At 46.9% G+C, this 18,606-nt stretch overlaps 1 protein-coding gene across 1 annotated transcript in view; it reads right to left on the reverse strand.

Moving 5' to 3' along the window:
* The window catches only part of LOC139057698 (uncharacterized), a 47,383-nt gene that overhangs the window by 9,299 nt on the left and 19,478 nt on the right, over positions 1-18,606 (reverse strand). The window contains exon 2 of the mRNA XM_070536436.1: positions 3,955-6,000. Within this exon, the coding sequence (XP_070392537.1) occupies positions 3,955-6,000 (2,046 nt within the window). The remainder of the gene's footprint in view (positions 1-3,954; positions 6,001-18,606) is intronic.

The following is an 18,606-nucleotide window of genomic DNA, read 5'->3' on the forward strand; positions in this document are numbered from 1 at the left end:
CATTTCTTTCTTCTTCTACTTCTTTTTCTTGAGGTACCTAGTACTGTGGGTACTAAATTTTGGTTGCCATCGCATAGTCTGCATACAGTGCATGTCGGTGCATGTTCGAGAACATTATTGTGCCGTACAAAACCGTGCGGGCTCGCCGGCCTTGTGTCAAGATGATGCGCGCCAAATGTTTGCGAGAACAACTTACCGGAAGTATTGACAGCACATGAACAGTGCAGATTATGCTTAATCGTGGTGTGTAAATGAAGGGACAGTTATTGACAGAGATTATATATTTTGAACTATAACGGGATGGTTGAAATCTTGTGCAAGTATACTGTACAGTTCAGTAAACCCCTTTCACTCTTGGGTTGTTTCTGATATTCGAAAAGTTCATCCGCGATTGACAGTGTGCACCAGTACCTGAGTGGCGCAAGTTTGTTTACATGGGCGCGTATGCGCACCATTCCTTGCCCACTTAAACACTTATGTTGTAATATAAACTGGAATGCGTTGACACCAAATAATGTGAAAAAAAATGGAAGTACACGGATGTATTTGCGGATATGATCATCGCCACAAGACCCGTGTGCGCGGCGAAATTCGGCTGGAATAGAGGGTGGAATAGAGGGTGCAGAAACACATATTTAAATATACGATTGTTATTTCAGCTTTTGGCAGAAAGCTATAACTCTCGCTCATTGTATAGGTATCTTCATAATGCATACAGTTTGCATGTTAAATACAATATTGTTAGCTGAAATCCTGCGAGTACAGCTCATTCAGACATGGTGTATAGTTTCTCTTGCAAAAAACACGGATGTTCGCGTAACAAAGACGCGGAATTCAGTCAGTTTCTTGCACAGCAGTGCAGCCACTGTATTGCTACGGGTGAAGCATCCGCAAAACTTAAAACAAGGAGCATTTGCATATGTTAACGGCCGTTTCTGCCATGTTTTTTTTTCTTTTTCTTTTTCGAAAACGACATATTTTCCGTATTTTTACGCGCAATTCTGCTCCAGTAACAGGTTTGCGTGCTTTAGACATACCTATGAGCCGACATTATATGTACAGATTTTGCACACGTCTGTTGTGCGTTTTTAATTGCGTATAACGTAAAGGTAAGCACTCCTTTAATGTAAATCTCCGCTTGCCACTCACAAGAGAACACGACGAACCCGTCCCCTTTCTTCTAATGTAGAATGACGGAAGGTATAGGACCAAGGAAAGGTGAGAGTATGAAACGAGTCTAAAGAATAGATGGGCCTAAACAAAACTCGATCCAATGGCGGGTTGCTCCAAGCCCTCTGGAGCAAGCACACTGGAGTCTGCTTTCGCTAAAGCGTCCCCGGATCGATAGACGCGGGCCGACGCACCCGGTAGCACGTTTTCGTCAACGTGCCGTGCGAACACCCAGAGTTGCTAAGCCGGCTTAAAGGATTCTCATGCCTGACTCCACCAGGCAAGGTCGTATCTTACGGCACGCTGCACACCACAGACGGGAAGGAGAGCAGTTTCTTCATCCGCGCCGGAGAACGTACTACATGCTGCGATGCGACATAAATTGCTCGAGGAGCACCTCATAAGTTCGTCCAGTACGACGCTCTTCTTGCCCAAGGGACAATTTCTTGCCCCAGAACAGCTTCTGAAGACACGTGTGTGTGGTACAGATCATCGATCAGCCAGTGACGTAAAAGGCACCAGATAGCATGCCGTTAAGGTACATGTATGCACATAAACACTGTCATATATATATATATATATATATACCAGAAAACAAGCAGTGCTGGCTCCGGGTAAATATTCACAGCGAAGTAGACACGCGTATGAAGCGGCTTATTGACGTTTCGGCCGGGGTCCGGCCTTCATCAGTCTGATGAAGGCCGGACCCCGGCCGAAACGTCAATAAACCGCTTCATACGTGCGTCTACTTCACTGTATATATATATATATATATATATATATATATATATATATATATATATATATATATATATATATATATATATATATATATATATATATATATATATATATATGTATATATATAGTAATGGCTGAGGAAATCACGCTGGTCCCGGTAGTAAAATGAAGAAAAAGGGTACGACTACGACGTACGTTCAATAAGCACAGTATATTTCACTGACTTTTCCGCTGGTGGACCAGCCTTTGTCACAGTCAACTGTATCTTAATATCGGTCTCTACAACTGCTCTTGTGTATATATATATATATATATATATATATATATATATATATATATATATATATATATATATATATACGAGAAAGGATGTAGAGACCGATTAAGATACAGACACTAAAGAGAAGAAACCCTCACACGAGCTTGTAGTGTGAAAGGAAATCGTCAGATAAACATAACCAGCGGTAGGAGGACATGCTCGCGTGAAAGCTGCGAAAGATGACAATGCCCACGACAGCGTCTTCGGCACGTGTGGCCGTTAACTTGCAACGGGAATATGAAAACAAAAGAAAAATAGCGAAGCGCGGAAGACAGCATGAGCTCGACGGCACACCTCGTACATGCATCATGCACCATAAAAGGCGCACAACACCAAGGAAAAGACCGGTGAAAAGAAAAGGCGTCAGTTGTATTTCTTCTATAGCGGGCCCTGACCTCCGTTCTGACGCCGTTTCCTTTCGCCTGTCTTTTCCTTAGTGTTGTGCGTATTTTTCGCTGTATGAAGCATACACCAAATAGCCCGTGTTGCGTGTGCCGAGGTATGCGTGGCCGGCAGGAGGTCAGGACCCCACTTCACGCAGAGTCAGAGTCGAGTAGAACTTTCTCGGCGAAGAATTCTTTATACAGTATGTACAAGTTGGCGTGGATAACAGGAGAGACCAACCGAGCAGCTCCAAGCTGCTTAAATAACACTTCCCCGTCCCCAGATTCCCCAGGTAGTGCCTAAGGACGAACAAGTTCGAGAGAGAGAGGGTCCGGGCAGCCTCCGTGGTCCCAACGCCGCTTTCAGTGGCCGGCGCCTCCGGGCACCGCGCTGCGCCGTCAGGCTAATCTGGCGGTCGGTCGGTATTGGGCGCCGGGCAAGTTCAATGGCCCGGCATACGACAAAGGGAACGAACGACCTGCAAGGCAAGGTTTCGAAACATAGTCCTTGGGTGGTCGGTAAAAGGGTTGCCCCTGGCGCCGCCGCACGAAGGAAGGGGTGGGGTGCACTGCTGTCCGCACGAGGAGGGGCCGAATAGCAGTCGGTGGGCCGACGGCCGCTTCCGTCGTTGACGCCGTGCAGCCGCGAGGACACCCACGCCGCGCACTTAGTCGTCACGTGCCCGAAGCGGGCACCATGTGGGGATTAACGCTGCCTCCACGGTCGACACACCACAGCACTGGCCTCCCGTAAGGCAAATCCCAAGGCACAAACATAACAGCTCCTCCGCCAACGGGGAAGATCTCGTACGGTGAGAAGTCTCAGCTGCTCGACGGAAGAGATCTGCTTCGCCTCCTGTCTCTTGATTTTCTCCTAAATCACGTAGAACGAAACCACTGGCTCGGCAGTGCAAGCCGTACTCCCCAAGCGACCAAGCTGACATTGACAGTGAAAACTCCTATACATGTACTTCGTTAACTTCTGGCAGTCACACAAGTGTTCTCGCTTCTTCACAAAGCAAATAAACAAAACTATACAGTTGCAGTCAAAAGAAATCTAGTACAAGCCGGCAAGATAAACTAAAAGGCGCGGCTTAAACGATCAGCATTGGCCTTAGCTGCTCCCTTTCAATAGCGCACGCCGAAATTCAGCTCCTGAAGTGCTAGACTCCACCTTAACAATCGGGGATTCTTGCCTGACATTTGAGCCAGCCACTTTAGCGGGCAATGATCGGTCACAAAGACAAATGTCGTTCCGTAAAGGTAGCAGGCTAGGTTTTGAGATGCCCAAACAAGGCATGCACCTTCTTTTTCCGATGAGCTATAGGCCTCCTCTCGTACCGTGAGCTTTCGGCTGGCGCATAACACTGGGTGCTCTTCACCATTGTCACCCTCCTGACACAACACAACCCCCAACCCACGATTGCCTGCATCGCACTGTACAATGGAGGGTCGGTCGTAGTTCGGTGCACGCAGCACGGGAGAAGCCGAGAGAGCTGCTTTTAGCCCCTGAAACGCGTCCCCCTTGGCGTCATCCCAAATTACTCTTTCAAGAGCCGATTTTCTTAGGGCATCGGTCAGTGGAGCCGCTTGTTCTGAATATTGGGGAATGGGACACATCTGATCTTTGGTTGTCGCATTCAGCTTCCTATATTCAGTGCTAGGCGGTGGGTCTTTACCCGGGACCTCTACAAGAATGAGCGGAGAAGCATAGAAGCTCTCGCAAGGCTCGATTATTCTAAGTTCCAGCATCCGCTCAATTTCTCTTTTTAACATTTCCTGCTGTCTCGGTGCCGTCCTGTAAGCTCGTGACTTCACTGGAGTCTCGGATGCGAGTTCGGTGTCGTGAGCCATCAGTTCCGTCTTTCCTGGATTTTGAGAAAACAAATCCATGTTCTCTTCTACCAAGTTATTTGGATCAGCCAATCGCAGGTCTGTCAAAGCTTCCCGAGACGCAGCGACCCTCATCACATCTTTCGCACCCGTAATTTCCTTCATTTCGCTTAGACACGGAATTTCTGTCGCCACTTCCTCCGTCATGTTGAGAGCCAAATTAACTGTTTGCTCCTTCATGAGAACCTCTCTCGTCACTTTTGCGAGCATGCTATCTAGTGAACTAGAGCACGGCAGGACAAACAACCCGTCGACACATTCGACGTCCTTCATCAATGTGCTCTCGAACTTGGTTTGTCCGCCTGATTGCCCAAGAGCCTTCACCGCTGCATTTTCTGCAATCTCTCTCTCATGCTTAACAGTCTCTCCCTCACTACTCACAGATACTGAAGGGTTCTCTGGCTCAATTTCGCACTCATCGCCGAGTGGATTGCTTACTTCCACGTCGGTATCCCGTTCTTTCATTTCCAGCTTAGCAGCCAAGGCACGTGCTTTAGATGTCGTTAGAGCCGGAACGCTACCCTCTACCCAATCTTTACCCTGGTCCCTCAGTAGGCGATCGGTGCGGTTAGAGAACAAGTAAGTGTACTGCGGCGGCAGCTTGTTAGAAACAGCCGCCTCAGTACACACTTCACCGAACGGCCCGCTGAGCACCACATCTGCGACCGGAAGGCAGACAGTCGTGTCTTCTAACACAGGCTTTATCCAAGCGCATTTGCCATTGTACTGCTCCTGCTTCACATAATCTGGGTGCACCAAGTCAATGGTTGCTCCACTGTCCCGCAACACGTTGCAGCTTTTCCCATTCACCTGCAGTTTAGACAGGTGCGATTTGAGCAGCTCATCATTAGTCTGCGAGTCAGAAACGTACGCAAACACAACCCTTGGTTTGCGGCAGCCGACAGCTATGTGACCGGTTTCGTTGCAGTTAAAGCACGTCACCGGCCTCCGTTCTCCGAACAAGCTCTTCTGTGAACGCTTCTCGCGAATCTCTCTCTCTTGTTCCCCTATCGGCTGCTCGTGAACCTTCGGCTCCACTTCTTCCGCAGCATCTTTCCCATTACTGGGCATAGCTGTACCCTCCCAGCCTCTCTTTTCCCTGGCACTGGCGATCGTAGCCTCCTCTTTAATTCCTCTGCGTGAGGCATACTGATCCGCCAGGTCAGCGGCTGACTGCACCGACTCGACACGATCCCTGTCTTGGATCCAAAGTTTCATTGCCTCCGGCACTTTTGAATAAAACTGCTCCAAGGCAAACACTTCCAACGCCTTTTCGAAGCTGCCAAAAGCTTTGGCGCCCTTTAACCACTCGGCCAAATTTACCTTTAACTCATAAGCAAACTCAGCAAAAGTGGCGCCCTGCCTTTTGTTCAGACTTCGAAATCTCTGCCTGAATGCCTCTGCTGACAAATGAAACCGCTTCAACAGGGTCTCTTTTACCTGATCATAGTCGTCAGAATCATCCGCAGGCAACCTCGCAAGCACATCTGCTGCCTAGCAGGGCAACAAACTAAGCAAGCGCCGCGCCCAAGTGCTGCGAACAAATTTTGACTTTTCGCAAGTTCTCTCGAAATTTACCAGATACAGGCCTATATCTTGCCCAACCTTGAAGGGCTGCATAAGTTTAGATAGATCATAAAGGTCATGTCTACCTGCTCCCTCTGATTCCGGAACCACACTTGTCTTTCTCAACTCGACTTCAAGTCGAAGTTTCTCTATCTGAAGCTCTGTTAGCTTCTGCTCGTCTGCCTTGCGCCTTAGGATTTCGTTCCACATTTCTACGATTACCTCTTTCGCAAGATCCGTGCTCTCAATCGCTTCAATGATACTTGCTTTCGTCATTTGAAGCTGAACTTCAACGCCTAGCTCCTCGCAAAGGGATATGAGCTGAGTTCTAAGCAACCGTTTGAGATCCATCACGGAACACTGGTGTGACAATGCCTCGACCTCTACCCAGAAGTACCTAAACACACGCTTCTGCGGCAGGTCCCTACCAGCGACTAGGATTACACCTCTATCCCGTCAGCCTGGTCACTCAAAAGAGCAAAGCCAACACTCACCAGCCCTAAGCTGTCCGTCCCCGTGATCTCGGTGTGCTGTCGTCCGTCATACTTCAGGCTCGATCCCACCGCTCGCCATCCAGCTGTTGCGTGTGCCGAGGTATGCGTGGCCGGCAGGAGGTCAGGACCCCACTTCACGCAGAGTCAGAGTCGAGGAGAACTTTCTCGGCGAAGAATTCTTTATACAGTATGTACAAGTTGGCGTGGATAACAGGAGAGACCAACCGAGCAGCTCCAAGCTGCTTAAATAACACTTCCCCGTCCCCAGATTCCCCAGGTAGTCCCTAAGGACGAACAAGTTCGAGAGAGAGAGGGTCCGGGCAGCCTCCGTGGTCCCAACGCCGCTTTCAGTGGCCGGCGCCTCCGGGCACCGCGCTGCGCCGTCAGGCTAATCTGGCGGTCGGTCGGTATGGGGCGCCGGGCAAGTTCAATGGCCCGGCATACGACAAAGGGAACGAACGACCTGCAAGGCAAGGTTTCGAAACATAGTCCTTGGGTGGTCGGTAAAAGGGTTGCCCCTGGCGCCGCCGCACGAAGGAAGGGGTGGGGTGCACTGCTGTCCGCACGAGGAGGGGCCGAATAGCAGTCGGTGGGCCGACGGCCGCTTCCGTCGTTGACGCCGTGCAGCCGCGAGGACACCCACACCGCGCACTTAGTCGTCACGTGCCCGAAGCGGGCACCATGTGGGGATTAACGCTGCCTCCACGGTCGACACACCACAGCACTGGCCTCCCGTAAGGCAAATCCCAAGGCACAAACATAACACCCGATAGCAAGTTTTATTAACGCTTCCTATACTTCTCGAGAGGTCACTGGCAGGGGAAGAAACAAGATGTTCTGTTGAGAGCCTTCGAGCCGAAAAAAGAAAAAAAAAAGGTCATATCCGTATTGGTCTTTTATGCGTTTCATAACACTTTTTATGAACATATTTCTTTTTCTTTTATTTTTATCTAGAAAGAACACAGCTTTTTTTAAGCCTTTTTTTTAGTCGAAAGGGCCCAACTTTATTCATGTTGACGAAACTACTCAAAGATTAATATACAACTTTTATTAGAGTTCTTTTTTCAAATCTTCTAGAGTTGAATTCTTTATTTTTGCGAGCCATAAATGGCATAAAGAGCTAAAATGAGTAGCAGCGCATAGAACACGACAAAAGGTATGAGCGACTAAAGCGAGAAGAGCAAGAGAAGCGCTTGTATTGTTTCACTTGATTCTACTGACCCTCCTTCCTTCGTCGTTGAGCTTCAAATAACTTCATGACGCCGATTTCTTTTTCTTTTTTTGAAGTATGTAACATTATCCAGCGATATTTTCTTTGCTTCCTGCTTTGTGTACTGCAGGGTTTAGGAATATTAATTGAGATTCCGCAACAAGTTATTTCCGCTATTATTAAGTATAGTGTATCATGTTCGCGCATCAAAAACTTTTATTCACTAATTTCAGCAGTCGTTGGAAAATAAAGCAACGTTTCAACATCTCAGATTGTGTGGTACGGTGCGAAGCAGGGACAAGAGACGCAAGAAAAACGAGGACAAGTGCTTTCTGTGTCCCTTGTCCCTGCTTCGCGCTGTACCACTCAATCTAAAATGGAAAGCCAACTAGCCCGAACCATCATTCTTCTAAATTCAACATCTCATTCACTAAAGTAACTGCCGTCCAGATCATATTCAGAAACAATCTCAGACGCAGATCACGCTGTACAGCACACCTCTTAATCTTCCCCTAGAAGTTGGAACACATTTAAAAAAAAAAGCTACTCTATCGTTTGTGCACCACTACTTCATTTTGCAGTTAAAGTTATTATTATACCTATTTTGGCCTATACCAACACGCGTACATTTATTTTTGATAACCGCATGAAACTTGGCTTTGTCACTCCCTGGTTTTGTGTTTTTAATACGTCGTTTTATTTTAGTGGTTCGTTTCAAGGACATGCTTCAGTAGCTTCCAATGTACGCATCTCTAAATCGTAACAATTGATTCTCAAGCTCAAAAGAGTCGAGAGCTTCAGTGCTCGTTACAGCATGTTTGTAGTCAATGGGACGATATTCACTATTGGTTTCGGAAAGTTACGCACACTCTAGATTAGAAATTCGAATAATAAGGAGCGCCGATTTTTTTCCGCCTGCCTTGCATGGGGCAGAAACTAAAGAAAAAGTTCATTTCTCATTCTTCAAAATTATTGATTTTACTGAGCTTCCACATCACTAATCATCGCACGCACAATAGAAGAAATTGCGATTAGCAAACTGATTCATCATCGTACTCAAACAGGCAAAATAATGCGAGATAAATGCGGTGATGTGGTTTTATTCTACCACGTATAACATCTTCGCATGCGTGCGGGCGTGCTTTGGCATAGCCTTGCGAATAGCGGCTGCATTGATGTGTTTACCATACCGCGTTTTGTATAGCATTCGACGGCAATGTTAAAGCATGGCACACGGGACCCAATTTTAATCTGAAGCGCTAATATATTTTGTTTAATTAATTCGTTCTTTTCTTCGTTCACACCTTGATTGCTTTGGTTTTGTTCTTTGTTTTTCGACATCCAGTAGTCTGTTCGCTTTAGTTAAGATGATGCTAACATAGCTGGTTCTTTGGCTGTCTTAAGGTTTCGAGGTTCAAATCATTTAATAAAAACACACGATGGCCTAACTAAGAAAGTGTCTGCCTAGCAAGCACATATTCGAAGTGCTGTGAAGTCTGTCGTGTGTACTAAGTCTCAATATGACCAAACAGCTGCGAAACATAGCCTACAAATGGGCAGAAATAACAGGGGCTTAATTTTGCAGAAATAGAGGTCATTATGTTGAATCGTGCTGAACCACTGACTCAGCTCCTACCGAAGACCGTGCGATCGAAGGCCCCTATCAAGCAGTTTAAACAGACGAGCGTTCGCTCAGAAGCACTAAAAAAGATACACAATTGCTTGCGATATTCGAGCAAAACCCCAGAGAGGGATAGAGAAAAACAGCTATGGCGCAGCTATTTTTAAACAGGGTCACCACTGTCACCCAGAAACGCCACTTACTATCGCACGCGCCATTTTAATCTTGGATTGGAGAATGGACTTTGTGTTGGTACTTCGCCTTTCAGCTGACTGGCAGAAAGCGCTCCTATGCTATTATTCACTTGCACAAATGAAGAAATGGTATAACACTGTAGACATGATTATTATATGCAAAACATGCAAAGAGGACATATGCACGCTTGAGCATATGCTCTGCGAGTGTGGGTCGCTCGGCCCCGGCATTTCCCGGAATCGGTTTTTTTTCAGGAATGATTAAATCCCACGATCATACCTCTCAAGTCCTGGCTGTCCAGTAGGCCCGTGATAGGGCGAAGAGGCTTTATTTCCCGGTCCCAACATGGGACTAGCCAGGCCGGTGGCAACACCTTCTACAGGACTTGAATAAAGTTTCTTCCTCCTCCTACTCTGCTCCTGTGCTGCAAACAAAGATATTCGCATTTTTATCATCGCGTGAGGGTTCGTTTGATTATCGCATTGCTCGTGTCTTCTGTGGAGTAAGGTGATCGCTACAATGACTTCCTTCAGAAATCAGGACGATGGCACTCACAGCAAAAACAATTTCGCCAGACAATTCCTAGAATGACTCCCTTTGTTTTATTTTGTCTGCTTTCTCTACGCTGCCTCTGTTAACCACGCAAAATGACAAAACATAAAGTCCCACTGAATATCGACAGTCGCCTATACACTCGCGACGCGTCACTCGGCTATATATATTTTTTTTCATTGCGTCAAGTATTTTATTATTGCTATAGCAACTATAGGGACACTCCGAGCGACTCTTATTGTGGTGTCAATTATGCGGATACTTCAAGCGAACTTTACCCGTCGTCACCGACGTGAGGCTCCGTATATTCGTATTTCGGTATACGTATGTTATATGTCATGCCATGCTATGTGACGCGTGGTATGTGCGAATTATATCGTCCCGCCATTCTATCCCCAAAGTTGCTCGAACCAAGTCTTACATTCTTGACAAAATTATTCCTCGCAATATTGAGAATGGCAGCCGACTAAGAAATGTAAATAAACAAAACATGAACAGCGCATGCCTTTTATCTTAAGTTTTCTCAGGCTTAAATATTAAAGTCAGAAATAGTAGCAGAGGTCAGACCTGTAAATGACGTAATATTATTGGCGCAGCTGTAAACTACCTCCGAGGTTGACCTGGGAAAGAGGTTTGAAATACCCGGCGCAGAAAAGTGGTGGTAAAGTCGCTACAAAGACATTGGCTTTAATTAACAAACATAAATAAAATTGTCCAATGGCAGGATTCAAGCAGAGGGCCCCTAGCACAACTCGTTTTTACTTAGCCTACGTTTACTTCAATTCGTAAAGCCACTGCAGCTACAGGTCATACTTCGTGCAACATTCAACCATGTTGCTGTTGCATTTACTGCTTCGCCTTTATGGCGAAATTGTGAGGTTTTCTTTTTTTCCTTGTGTCTATACGCCGCCAAGCCATTCCTGGCAGCACCGTCTTTATATTACGACGCACTTTGTGTCGTAACCAAATAATATAGAAAAGAAAATCTCCGTTCTGGTAACCTGATCTCCTGGAACCTGGAAGCCTGGAGTGCTTCGAGGGGCAAAGATGAGATTACTCTAATTCTCTTGCGAATCTGCGCTTCGCGGGACTATCAAATTCTCTAGCACAATGACGGTTGCTTGCGTGAACGCGACGAGATGACCTTCTCGCTGCGCTTCATGGAGCTTTGTTCAGTTTCATTGAGCAGAATTTCACCAGGCGTGGGAGGAACCTATGAATAACCCTCACTGCTATAACGTGAGGCCCGCGTTTGCAAAATCAGCGCCGTGCAGCCCAACAATATCCGGGCTCCAGTGACTCGCTCCACCGTGCAATGGAAGCCGAGCGTGGAGTTCCGGCGACGCTTGATTCTACGATGGTTTACGGCAGGCGCTACGTGCAGCGTCTGAACGTAGCGTTGAACCTCGCTAGCGTTACTTTTCAGGAGAGCTGGAACGTCGGGTAATGGACTAATTTGATATCTTGATTCACCCACGTTTCCTTACGCGTTCGAGCCTCGCGCACACCCTTCTTGCCGTCTTCTTTCTTCCTGTGAGGCGATAAGGTGTGTCGCCCGCTTCGCATCCACGAAATACAGTACATCGCATGCGTGTGCGTGTGCGTGTGCGTGTGTGTGTGCGCGCGTGTGTGTGTGAGAGAGAGAGAGAGAGGAGCCGAGGAATCAAGCTTATATTCACAGGTTCACTGTGACGGGAGTGACGGGTGTGTGACGGCAGTTGTGACGGCCTCCTGAGAAGCTGTGCAGAGCGTTCCTGCAGTGTGTAAGTGAAGAGACAGAGAGAGAAAGGGTGCATAGAAAGACAGGGAGGTTAACCAGATGTAGTTCCGGTTGGCTACCCTGCGTAAATAAAGAATGTCATGGAATTAAAGGAAAAGGAAAGATTTGATACTCTTTCTTCTGATTTAATGCGTCGTGGCACCAGGAAATTTCAAGCGCGCATACCTCCCTGGTGACTCACAGGTGGGTCACGGGTCATCAGATAAATGTGACGCGTAACCCAGAGGTGGGCCATATTACACACAGGAATCGATACTTCAAAAATTGTTGCCGCACTAAACGCGCTACATCGTATAGACGCCGCCGCCTTTAGCATGCTTAATGCCAAGAGTCCAACCGCCGTCTCCGGTTTCGTGATTGGTGCCAAAGCTTCAACAACTTTCTCGAGCAACGCGGTTTGGTTCGGCGATGTTTCCCAAAGAGCAACACTCACGTGGCCCGCACTAACTTTCCTATCTGACCACAAAGGCCTACAAAGAGATCTACGCGACATCGCCAAAACTGACCCCATCCTCGTGTGGCTGTGTGTATCGCGCACCTCCACGTTCGCAGCAAAGTACCGAAGTCCGTACGGCATCGTTCGAATCTCTTCTGCAGTGAACTACGACGTCCTGCCAGTGACGGCTACGCACGATCGGCGCCATCGCGGTCGCGAGGTTGGCCTCGCGTCAGCCTCCTCAAACCTCACTTCAACCTCCTTATCGTGTCTGCTCCTTGAGTCACTAGGATGGCTGCTCTTTGGTGCAAGGCCATTCTAGGGAAGCAGACGAACATGCATGGCGCTCATTATTTGTTAACGACACCACGTGCCTATTTTACAGCATCAGACAGAAAGCGCTTATCACATTATTCAATCATCATTCCTCGTGCCCCTCTTCGCCTCTCTAATCCTTCTCATTTACCACAATGAGGAGTAGGCACGCTTAGAGATCAGCCTCTATATATTTCGCCCTTTTAAACATTATGCTTCCGCTCTAGTGACATTTTGAAACCTTAATGTAACAAAGCTGTGAAGACTCCCCTCAACAGGTCGTTCCGGCAACTCCTCGGATTTTATTATTGCTTCGGAATACTGGCTCAGCAGTCTCGTAACAACGGCATCTCTTCGTTCTCACCTATGTTTCGACACAAAGAAGGGGAGTGGCCCGCAGCTCAGGTTCTCGAGTAACAACGTACTACCCAGCCCACATCTTAAATAATGCACACTAATTAGTGTTCTGCATTAGCGAATGCTCTGCTCTACCATACGGTCGTGACTCGTAAAATTACTCTCTCGAAGAAAAACACAATCCTATCTTCTCCCACCGAGTGGCAATTAGGCCCGGCACTTTCGTGCGAGTGTATAAAAGAACAGAGAACACTTTACAAACACTCTTCCGTGCATTGTCTGTTGCATGAAGCGGAAACCATGGAGTACTATACGCTCAAAGTGGGCAAGAGGTAAAAATACTCCGCGTTCGACCACTCCGCCTAACTCAATTACCATTCATTCCCCTGCCACGTGTCTGATATGCCGTCTGCACACTTCTGTCTCTTTTGCTAGTTAGGCTTCTAGGCCTGAAATAGTTCAGGCTTCGTGTCCGCAGGCTCTCCAGCGGCAAACAAACTCAGTCACGTGTTTAGATAAGATAATAATCATCTAACGCTCCCCCGCCGGCACGCCGTCCAGTTAATAGAGATATCGAGTTTCATACAACTATCACTAGAGGGAACTATGGTGCTGCTGTCTACGGGAGCTGCAAGCGGGGTGGTTCAGCTCGCGTGAGAATGATGGATAGTGCATGAATTTTCCCAAATGGCTTCCTGACTTTCTAAAGCATGTATCTTCAGCAAGGAACTGTGTTTGTAAATAATCATGTAAACATTATAACGTTACGGGGAGAAAAGACGCTTGACAATATATTTACAAGATATATACAACGGCCAGAAGACAGGCATACAAGACGGAGCCCATGCACAAGACTTTCGGCGATCGTCGTCTTCGTCAGTCCTCTCATCATTGATCGCTCCTGCAGCGCCTCGTAGCAATATAAATGTGCGGCGGCAGGATTTAAACACCGGACCTCCAGCAGAGAAGCCTGACATTGAAACCGTTGCGCCACAGATACAGGCACCGACAACCGGCATGGAACGCCGTTATGAATTTCTTGCGGGCAAGCAAGCGTATGATCATTTCGACAGAGTGAACCACTGCAATTAATAGTGGTTTCGCGTAGCCTTCTGCATTCAAAAATGTATAGATATCTATGAGATATAGGACAATGGAGGCAGCCAAAGCGTAATAAAGAAAACCACAAGAACTTCTGTATCCACATGCACTCAGACCAGACGAATCTATGTACTAGCCATCATTCTCGTAGTGGCAGAACGATTCCAGCGCCTGAATTCCCTCTAGTAATTATTGTAAGAAACTCTATGAATCGAATCACCACCTCTTTATTTCGATCGAACTCAACTTTTCTCGAATGGCGCGCTATTATAAAATAAAAAACAGAGTACTGTCATTCTGTTCGGATCATTTTGCCGAGGTTGCCTGTTCAACTTGAGAAAGCTCAGCATCGCCTCGAAGTCTTCCAGCACGCGTTATCTAGGAGACCATGAGCCAGCGATAGGACGCTCCTTAGATTAGCTGGCGCCTAGAGAGATACGAAAGGCAGGAAGATTAACGATACAGGAGTCTCCGGTTTCCTGTCCAGCAAGAGGGTCTGGAAGAAGAGAATTAGAAAAAAGTATAGTCGGTTAGAGAAAGAAAAACTAAATAGTTAGAAGTGAAATATATGAACAAAAAGAAAATAAGGGACAGGCAGAGAGTGATTGTTTGCTTGGTTGTTCTGCATACGGGGGAAGAAAAGATTGTAGAAAGTATGTCAAGAAAAGAACGGAAAATGTGAAGCGTGCTAGCGTTAGGAGGATGCTGCACAAGCATTACAAGGATACTGACAAAGACTTACCGCTTTTCATTCAGTGTCGATGCTTAGAAGAAAGAAAAAGAAACATGCACGAGTTCTTTTAGAGCAACGGATATAATATATGCCTTCACTTAACCCGGTGGATAGCCATAAAAGCACAATAATGCTTTTACGATCTTCTCAAAGGATACTGATTCACGCGTGTATAAGACAGGATTATCTCTTCTGGCAGAATGCGGCGCTGAACTCGTTGAGCACAGCGGCGAGTGAGTGTTTCTGCATACAGTAATGCAGATAATAGCACAAAATTTGGCTGATATTTGCTCTGCACCGCAGTTGTCACCGGTTGCGGTGTCGACCATCCCTATGCGCAAGGCGTAAGCATTGGTGAACGTCCTGCCCAACCATGGTCTGTATAAGAGCTGCCTCTCTTTGGGGCGTAGCTGACGCATAAGCTGTTCATTTCTGAAGGCAAGCGTATTCCTACAACAGAGCCACCAATGTCCAGCAAGTGATATAACTTTATGGGCGCGCATTGTCCGCCCGGCAGCCGCCGTTGATTGCTTCAAGAACAGAGCCTCAAAAACATAGCCGTCGCAAAAGAAGTGCAAAAAGAACTAAACGTTATAACCACTGAACAATGTACTCCGTCGTTGGCATGTGCTTTTCCCCATAATTCATTGTAACAAGATATATAGTGCTGCACGTAGCAGCGGCTCCTAAAGTTATTATTTCCTGGAACACTTTATTTTACGTCAAATCAAAACCTTCGTTACATAAGTACAAATTGTACAGGTCTAAGTTGGGGCCAGGCACGTAACAAAGCAGTGCGAAAAATATAAAGAAGTAAAATGCCTCCATTCCTACACTAATGAAGCACTTTGGAATGATTACACTCGGTTATATTTTTGCGATATCTTTACATTATCGACCTCCGTGGTCCTTTCATCCCGCGAAATAGTCGCAGAGAGAACAGACATAAGGTCCTTCAATTAGCAAAAATTGCCCCCTGAAGTCATTAGGTGCGGATTGTTTGCATTATAGAAATATTTTACCTTTGATTTCGTGTTGGCTACAGCACAATACTCACAACTTGGTGAGGAGAAAATAATTATTGCTCGGGAATTATTCCATTTCACTTTATTCCGTGAAGTCCCTACATTTAATGTGGTCATGTGGTTCCTAGTTTTTCCAGCTTAGTAATCTGCTCGCCATAGCTGCAATTTTTTTATTACTCTTCCGAGATGCACTTCTTTGCTAACGTGTTCAACTCGCTCCCACTTGTTCTTGTAAACTTCGAGGATTTTGTCAATTATATAAGAATTGTGCCGCGAATGTGTATTCCAACCATTAAAATCATTTACAACATGGGAGAATCTAGCGCTAAAACGGACAAACTTATAGAGGGGAGCGCAGCATCAGCGCTCTTGACAGCGCCTCTGTCGGTTTTAGTGCTAAGTTTTTCGACATCAGTCAATACCACGTTTCTCAGTTCAGTCTTCTCATAACATAGACTCACATTCGCATGGGCGAGCTGCGCGTTAATAAGTTGTAGCGCCCACTGACGCCACCACGCGCGTACTCTAAAGGTCGGCGGTCACGGACGGCACTGCAAAAGACGAGAAAAATAAGAGCCATGCTCCGCTGTTCCTCTGGTTCTGGCGCTCCGCCGCAACTCCTCAGTTCGCGACAAGGTCAGTGCCACACAGAATCATTTTTCACACTTCAACGCATTAGCGAAATTTAATTCGGACAGCTGGAGGATGGAGCCCAAATGGGCAGGGACCTTATACGCGTCACATAATGGCGGATGCGCTTTAATAAGCTTCCTCGCATTCCCCATGTGCATTGCAGTGAAGTCATTTAGCATGCGAAAACAAAATCAGATACCGACAAACAGAGGCAGCAGCAGAGCACCTGAGTTTAAAACAAAGCGGGAGGCACAGGATCTCCAAGGCTCCCAAAGTGGTGGCGGGGGGATTAAAGTCGGAACGAGGGCAGTCCGTGGGTGGGGCCCTCCGAGGCCGTAGCGCGATACGGGTTGCTCGCATACAACATGGGCTGTCTGCCACCGCACAACCAATTATACACCTCGGGCAGGCGGATGTATCAGCGAGCTTCCAAGTGACGGCCCAGTCGAGGCTTGGTGTCCTGGAGGCTACGCTAAAGTATACTAAACGAAGAAACGTTCTTTACAATCGATACTTCGGCAAATTTTGACCTCCCTTCACCGCAATATGACGTGTGCGCTTCACTCTCTCACAGAAATCTACTGCAGTGAACGCATATTCAAACCCATATAAGCCATCTGTCGTTCACTTACCCTTGCTCTAAACCTAGGCAAAAAGCACTGCGTTAAAAACGTGCTCTTTCTTTGTTTTATCTTTTGTCGTCACGTATTGATTTTGCCTTGAGTAACGCCTGGCTGAATAATGCATAGTTTGTGCAGAAGCCGGCAACAACGTATTTCTCAACGTTTACAACTACATACAAATCACTCGTTCAAGAAATATGCTGAATAATTAAGGGCATTGATGTATAGTTCGCTGTGACTCAAGTAACTATGGACCTTAATACACTAAATTACTGCGATGACGCAAGCAATAGCGTAAACTACTGCAAAGGATGCAGATAGCCGCCGCAACCGACAGCGAAATCACGGGACGTCTTTTAAACCATTTAAACATATGAGCCGATAATAGCAAGACCGTTTTTGTAGTGCACCTAACGAAACGTCGGCCAGCCTCTCTGATGCTATTTAACACGGTTCATCGAACGTCGATCCCACTGGCATCGAGGAAAATATTTTAAATAGTTTACTGTTCGATGCAAGGTCGTCGGAACGACTCGTTCATCGCACGAATGTGCAAATGTCACTTCGATTTCTCCACTTCTGACCAGGAACCGCCATAGTTGCTTAGTGGCTTTGGCGTTGCGCTACCAAGCACGAGTTCGCGGGATCAAATCCCGGGGGCGAAATGCAAAAACGTCTGTGTGCCGTGCATTGGGTGCACATTAAAGAACCCCAGGCGTTCGAAATTATTCCGGTGTCCGCCACTACGGCGTGTCTCATAATCAGATCGTAGTCCTGGCACGCAAAAACTCTAGAAGTTTATTTTTTTTAGCTACTGTAAATCCGCGGCCTGCCAGAGCCAGCCGGAGTAGAGTGCCTTCGTTTTTCTCGGTCTGCTCCGCCGACCATGAGGTGCACTTCCACGGCGCGTTCGTTTTTCTCGGGCTGAACGGTCATGACTACCCGAGGGCTGCCAGAAACAGCTAGGACGATTTTAGTCTGACGGAATATGGCACCTCTCTGGCTAGAAAGCGACAAAAATAAAAGTATAGAAGTCGGTGTGCGCAAGCCACCAGCTCTGTGGAGACTGGACGAATTGCAAAGCGGGCGTTTGAGGCGGGCGCTCGAGCGTTCAGCTTATCGAGTCGGTGCGATGTCAAAGGCATAAAAATTAGAATATTTTTTTTGTGTCCCGTGAAGCTTTTTACCGTGAACAGTGCGCCGCGCTCTCATGCGTGCATATGCTATCACACCGTGTTCAGCGCAGGTTCTAGACGCTCATTTACACATGGTGCGGTGCCGGTCGGGTTCACTTCTCTAAGGCGGCATCCATTTTTACATATATCTTGTATGTGCGTTGCTATCTCTTTTTTTCTGCTGTTAGCGAAGGCGGGGAAGAAGAAGAAGAAGAGGGCAAACCGAGCAGACTTGCTCTACGTGTGCTCCCGATTCAGTTTGCAATTCCTGCGGATCGCCCCCT

This window comes from Dermacentor albipictus, chromosome 3 (genome assembly GCF_038994185.2).
Source record: "Dermacentor albipictus isolate Rhodes 1998 colony chromosome 3, USDA_Dalb.pri_finalv2, whole genome shotgun sequence".
NCBI classification, from domain to species: domain Eukaryota; kingdom Metazoa; phylum Arthropoda; class Arachnida; order Ixodida; family Ixodidae; genus Dermacentor; species Dermacentor albipictus.